Source organism: Corylus avellana, chromosome 7, assembly GCF_965113065.1.
Source record: "Corylus avellana chromosome 7, dhCorAvel1.hap1.2, whole genome shotgun sequence".
Classification (NCBI taxonomy): Eukaryota; Viridiplantae; Streptophyta; class Magnoliopsida; order Fagales; family Betulaceae; genus Corylus; species Corylus avellana.
This window is the reverse complement of record NC_142496.1, coordinates 23,855,689-23,862,512: the sequence shown is the minus strand read 5'-3', so window position 1 is coordinate 23,862,512 and position 6,824 is coordinate 23,855,689. Positions and strand designations below refer to the sequence as shown.

Genomic DNA, 6,824 nt, shown 5'->3' with positions numbered 1-6,824 from the left:
CTTGTGGGGTTTTTGTTTTTTGTTTTTTATTAGTCCTGGCCTTCGGGTTGATGATGAATTTGTTGTTCTGACCTTCGGATTGAGGATAGAGTAGATCGGTGCAGGAGCTTAACTCTCACGGCTGATTTTTTAGTTTCTAATTGTTTTTTCTTTTTGTTTTGAATTTGAGTTATCTATGTCCTAGATCTATTCCTTAAATGTAATTGTACATAGGTTAACAAAAGCTTTAAGTCATTTTTATGACTTTGTAACCTTCATAGTTTTTTGCTATGATTTTTTAGAGCTATATGCTTTGTGATATAAGAGCTTTATGCTTATGAAATTTCATCGATGAAAGTTCCATAGTTTTTTTTTTTTTTAATAAAAAAAAAAGGTTTGGGCCTAAAAATTTTATGTTATTGTTATCGATACTTTTTAGAAATAAAAACAGAACAACTTTTGCCGGGCCCTAAACATCTAGCTATTTGGTTGCTGAGAATTCGGTTGAAAGGAAAACATAAAGTTTTCTACTTGGTTTTTCTTTTTGGCCTATGTAATTCATGGGCAACTATTGCACCTAAGACAACCAAATAATAATAAAGACATTATTAATATTAAAATTAATATTTAAATATTTTTTTTAAAAAAATGCACTACTTAAACTTTTCGCCTTATGCCTCAAAATATATCGAACTTACCTTGGTCATAAGTGGATATTATTTTCTAAAAACCAAGTGAGATAAATAAGAACAATTTTTTTGTTTGCTTTCATAGAAAATAATATCCACATAAAACTAGGAAGACACTAAGAGAGCACCTAGCATTCCCTATATTCTATTTATAGAGCTTTACTGATTTGAATAATTTCAAATACAAACATATCATTTAAATTAACCTCATCAATAATAGCATTTTAGCAATTAGATATTTGACAAATGTTAGCGCTAAGTAATATGATCTTGAATATAATAAACACCCACAAAAGAATATCTGCACATTTTACACTTGAAAAATGCTAGGGGTATTAAATATTTTACTAAAAGAGGCTTACTAAACTGGTGTATAGCTCATTCATTAGACAAAAATCAAAACAATTAATTAAGAAAAATGTAATGGTTACCAATAAATAAACTACACATTAGTTTAGTAAATTTTTGTTAATAAAAGATTTAGTACCCGTAACATTTCTCAGGTACTATTACTTTACCCCCAGTACCCTCCTTTCTATAAAGTTGTGAATTTTCCTTTATTTCAATAAACAACTTTAAAGTTATGAAGTGAAAGTATATCTTGGTTGAGTAACTAATTAATTGGTGGACAAAATAAAATAGATGTAATTAAGTATGAACAAAATAAAATAGAGCGATTGGACTAGAAGACCTCTTTAATGAGATTGGACCCAATTCATTTTCATAAAAGAGATTCTAGGTTGTATCTATGACATTATATATATATATATTTGAAACGGAATTCATATCAGTCTCATTCATAGAAATGATGAGCATAAAACTCTTACAAGTAACCATAGTCAAAGTTACGAGGTTATAAGCGTCACAGATGATGCATTACATTTCAAACCCAAAACCAATCCACCAACCTATGACTAATTTGTATATTAAAAAACAGATCTGTGTCAAATAGATTCAAACTAATACATAGATAATGTTTATTCTTTGGAACTGAGGATAGACAAACCCCCAACCAAAACTCTTCCTCCTCGACCCGAAAGCCAGGATAATGTTCACATTCACAACCCAAAGGTTTGGACCATAGCAAATAACCCAGAGGGCATCACACATGTAGATCAAAAGGGGACAGAGCCTTATTACAAGAAAAAAAAAAACAAAAACAATATATTTTCTTAAAATTGAAAGAAGTACGGAATATTTTCTCTCAAAATAAAAATAAAATTGAGAATTAGTAACTCAAGCTATATCATTTGTAAATAAGCCTGTCTTACTTAATTCTACTTAATTATGTGAATTTTTACATTGAATATGTATGCTTAAAAGAGGAGTAATGAATAAGATGAATATCCATTAATATGAATATTGCCTGAGAATTTACTGAGGGACAAGACCAGCCACCTGCCTCCGCCACCTTTGATCACATAATAAAGCAAATCATTCATTGCCAAAAATTATAGCATATTTCGGAGATGTGATCGACATTTAAAATAACTAATAGATCAAAACTCAATAATAATTATCAAAAATTTAATGGTGATTTTAAATGTTATGTCACATTTTAGAGAACTCTAGAAAAACTCTAATCTTTCTTATATTATTACTCATATATATATATATATATATATATATATATATATATATAAAAGCTGCAAATGCCCTAATTTCTGGTTAAATTAAGGTATAGTCACGTTTGAACAAATACTAAAACTTTTAGTAAAACTGGGAAATACCTTTAAAAGTAGACAGTAATATTAATTAATAAATTGTCTCAATATCAGACAATGTATGACTGTCCAGCTAGCTGTCCTGACAAACCCTTCAAATTAATGTCGGAAACAAGCTGCTAGGCCAATCAAATCATACCACCCTTGGTTAATTATAAGCCCTTGAAGTATCAAATTTTATCAGGGATTATATCCCTCGAATTCGATCGTACAAACAATAATATAGTTATATATATATGAATTAGCTAGATGATAATCAACATAATTCATGTGTTATTGGATTGAGATTCACAAGCTATATATATATATATATAAAACGCGTGGATGGCCGCCATGCATCCTACATTTTCATCACTCTCTCACACACATAATTAGCAGATCAACTATAAATACATGGGGATGGCCGATGGGGGGAGAAAATTAAGAAAACATTAGAAAAAAGGAACAAATACTGAAGCTAATTATATATATTGCAGATTTTTACCCATGCACAGATCTTTTAATTTGAGAAGAGAAGTTAGTTAATCTGAGGGCCACTCCCGTTGCTCAACGATGGCCTTGAAGGCACCGCACTCACAGTCAGAGCCCTTTCACTCGCAACAACTTCCTGCATGTGTTAAAATATATATTAATGAATTATTCTTATTATTAATTCGGTAAAGATGTAGCCCTAACGCTTCATCAGTTTCTTTCTCTGTCTGTCTGCTTCCGCTCGATCGACCCTTTCTCTTTTTCATATTATTCATTTCGTGGTATATTTCTACATAGCAAGATTCTTAAAATGAGAGAGATAGAGAGAGGAGCTTACAGAAGTTTGTGTTTCTGTGGTTGAAGGAGGAGGATCATCTTGGCTAGTAGTTGGAGGATCCTCTTGAGGTTTACTAGTCTCGACACCCAAACACTTTAAAAGAGCCCTTAGAGCAGCTTCCAGAAAATAGCATGGGTCCTGGACCTTAGAAGCTGATGATGACGACTCCATTTTTGAGCTCTCTTCGATCTTCTTCCTCTCTACTACTTCTACACCCACTGCAATACCTCTGCTTCACCACGACTTGTTTGGTGGTCTCCTTTGCCCTTAATTAATGAGCTTCTTTATTGCCATGCCCAAGTACACTTCTATCCTTTATTTCTTTTCTATTACACCATCATTATGATGGCAAAACCATTTGAACGGGATGATATCCAGATAGTTATGTTGAAATTGTATTTTTATCTCTCAAAAATAAAAAAATAAAAATATCTTTCAAATATAACTAATAAAATATTCTCTAGTTCAAATGAACTAAAGAGAATCCAGAGTTTCCTTTTACCAAGTAGTTTAAACCTTGATTTTACAATTTATTTAAATTTAAATTAAATATTTTATTGTTGGTTTTCCATCTTACTTGGTTAGAGAAAGTTTTAGGATTTTTTTTTTATATTTAGATTTTTTTTTTTTTTTTTTTTTTTTGAAATTGTCAATTCTCAAATTACAAAATTTAGGCTATTTTTAAGGAATTAGGATCCTCCCCATTACAAATGAACTGAATAATATCTAGCTAGTTATAGTAGATGTGTATTTTTGTCCCCTCAAAAAGTGAAAAGACAAAAATACCAATCCACTATAACTAATTGAATATTATCTTGTTCATTTGAAATAAAAAAAGGATCTTGTTCCGTTTTTAAGTGTGATCGAAACATTTGAAAAATGTTACTTATTATTAAAAAGATAGCAAATAGTCGAGACAATTGAAAAGAATTTCTCTTAACCAATTTGTTTTTTTCTTCATAAAAAATAAAGTTTTTGATTATTTGTTGGGGCAATTAATGCAGTGGTTTCAACTGAGCAGAAGGGCACCGCGTTGACTGGGAGATCTCGATTCATTGATTTGTGCTTTTAAGAGAACATAGATAGATAGTTAATTTGAAGAGGAGGGGAAATTAATGTCATGGGAAATATGATTAAATGATAAGGGCATTCAAGTAATGTCAAGTGCATGTGATAGTAAATATAAATAAATAGCCATAACAGCTAGGCTACCTACTCTTGGCGGAGGATGTCAGACGACAGGCATTTAACTCATGGACGCTCTCTCCTTGTCGTTTTACACCTAATCTCATATTAAACTCATCTTATCATTTCTCCACCCAAACCCAAAGGTTTCACATTTCCTTGGATTAATTTTATCCAAAAAAGAAAAAAACATATAAAAATGGAATCTGATCGATGACATGATGTCTTGAGAATTATGATCTTCTATTTCAAATCAACTAGTTATAATAGAGAGTATTTTTGTTCTCTTAAAAAGTAAAAAAAAAAAATGCCCCTCCATTATAATTAACTTGATATTATTCAATGTATTTGAAATAAAAATGATCTTGTTCCATCTCTTGATGGGCCTAACTAATGAAATTTTTTATTCCACATTTTTTCTCATCAACTACAACGCATTGTCATTTCAAGTCTTCGATGGCATGTGGGGTGCACGTGACGGATTGACCGTCTGAGTTAACGCCTTTTACCGACAGAAAGGAGTTTTGGGCACAAAATGGTAGTTTGATAAGGTTAGGCAGTTCATGAGGGCAAAGTGACAATGCGTTATAGTTGATGAGAAGAAAGGTAATTACCCCAAAATAAAATTCAAATTGTTAACATTAGGTGTTTTGCACTATTGAATAAGAACCAAAAACTTAGGCTTGAAATCCCAAAAAATAATATAACACTTCACACAAAATAATTTTTATTTTCTTAACAAAATATCTTATAAATAAAATACACATTGACAAAACCACCAAAGCCGCTGCCTTAGTTGGATTGGACGACTTGTTTGATGGTGGGTGGTGGGTGTTAGGTTATAATTAATGAAAAAAATCTATGATACTGCTTTAAATTAAAGATACAGTATTTTCATCTCTATTGTATTTGATGTTTTTACATGATATGTTAAATTTTTATTGAAGAATGTAAAATGAGGTTTTACCCTACATCCTGATATAAGGGACTTATATATATATAAAAAAATAATAATAATAACAAAAAAGAATGTACAAATAAGCATTGTTAAAAAAAATTGAGAGGAATATAATTAAAATTTGAAAAAAAAAAACCTCCAAGGTACGTTGAAAAAGTTTAAGCAAATATAGTAGTTTCTTTACATAAAAATATATGGAATTAAATTTCACTTTCATCAATAATTGAATAATTTTTAAGTGAATGGAGGGGTTGTCATAACTCATAAGCCTACTCCCCCGCCCCCCCCCCCCCCCAAAAAAAAAGGAATAGCTTTTGATTTTTGAGAGAAACTAAAATGGTAAAAGCCCAATCCAAATCTCCTAAATGTATCTAGTGTTGTGCATCTCACGAAGCTGAATCCCAAAAGTTATTAGCCTACTTATAAAATGAAACTAAGCCCAACCCCAAATGAAAAATAATAATAATAAAAAAAAAAAAATTATAGCTTTTGAGAGAAACTAAAATTGTATGAGCCAGTGGAAGGCTGGGAGAAAACCTTAGAAGCCGTCTTTCAGCCCTTCTCCTTAGAAAACAGTTTTGAGAGGAAGAGGGAGCGGATACGCTTTTTTCTTTATGTTTGTAGGTGTTTTTCGACCATATTAGTAACTTCGGCCTCTCCGCTATGTGTCTGCCCACTTTGCACAGTGTTGTGCTGTTCATCTCCTCTCCGGCCACTACTGCTTGCTGGTTGTTTGTTTGTGTTTTTTTTGTTTTGAATAAGAGGTTTATTCTCTTTAGATCCGTCATCATGAGTGATGAGTAATAATTAGATGTGAGAGGTTATTTCTCACGGCTTGGATAATTAGGTGTGATGGGTTATCTCTCACAGCCAATTTGAATAAATTTTGTTAGGAAATTTGGCTACCCATGTCTTAAATCTAATATGCTTTGAGCAGATCTGCTCTTTAACTGTATTTGTACACGGGTTATCAGAAGATTTAAGTCATAGATAGCACCTGATTGTAAGAATTTTTGTTTGTATCTATGATTTTGTAATCTCATAGCATGTGGTTATGATTTTTGCAGAGCTTTATGCTGTAAATTTCCGTTTTAAAAAAAAAAAAATGTATAAACCATTCAAATTATAACCTTCCCCAGGATTGGGCAAAAAAAATCCTAAAAGCTGTCTCTCGGCCCTTCTCCTCATAAAACAATTTTTAGAGGAGGAGAAAGCAGATATGCTCCCTCCTCTCCCCTTCCCCTTTTGTTTTTATTTTTTATTTATTTTTTATTTTAATTTTAATTTTTTAAATTATGTTTGTTGGTGTTCTCCGACTAGATCAGCAACTTCGCCCTCTACGCTATGCGTTCGTCCGCCTTCTACAGTGTTGTACCATTCATCTCCTATCCGGTCTCTACTGTTGTTTGTTGGTTGTTTGTTTGTGTTTGTGTTTGTGTTTTTTTTTTTTTTTTTTTTGTTGAATAAGAGTTTTCTTCTCT

The 6,824-nt window shown here is 31.5% G+C and overlaps 1 protein-coding gene across 2 annotated transcripts; it reads right to left on the bottom strand.

Annotated features, from left to right (window-relative positions):
* Window positions 1-1,934: 1,934 nt before the first annotated feature.
* PROPEP1 (precursor of peptide 1) lies at window positions 1,935-3,450 on the bottom strand. 2 transcript variants are annotated; one of them, XM_088518624.1, is made up of 3 exons: window positions 3,201-3,450; window positions 2,877-2,999; window positions 1,935-2,079 (listed from the first exon to the last, which is right to left on the bottom strand). In XM_088518624.1, exons 1-2 carry the CDS (start codon window positions 3,369-3,371, stop codon window positions 2,910-2,912), a joined length of 261 nt encoding a protein of 86 aa, XP_088374750.1. In that variant the 5' UTR covers window positions 3,372-3,450; the 3' UTR covers window positions 1,935-2,079; window positions 2,877-2,909. The 2 variants fall into 2 exon arrangements, with proteins under 2 accessions (XP_088374750.1, XP_059454781.1); XM_059598798.2 differs by lacking the exon at window positions 1,935-2,079 and having other exon boundaries at window positions 2,842-2,999.
* Window positions 3,451-6,824: the final 3,374 nt, after the last annotated feature.

What these genes read in the sequence shown, in the direction of transcription:
- PROPEP1 (XM_088518624.1), bottom strand. Translation starts at nt 3,371, where the DNA reads ATGGAGTCGTCATCATCAGCTTCTAAGGTCCAGGACCCATGCTATTTT. An exon ending in CCACAGAAACACAAACTTCT is followed by an intron (nt 3,000 to 3,200) that starts GTAAGCTCCTCT and finishes TAACACATGCAG; the next exon opens with GAAGTTGTTGCGAGTGAAAG.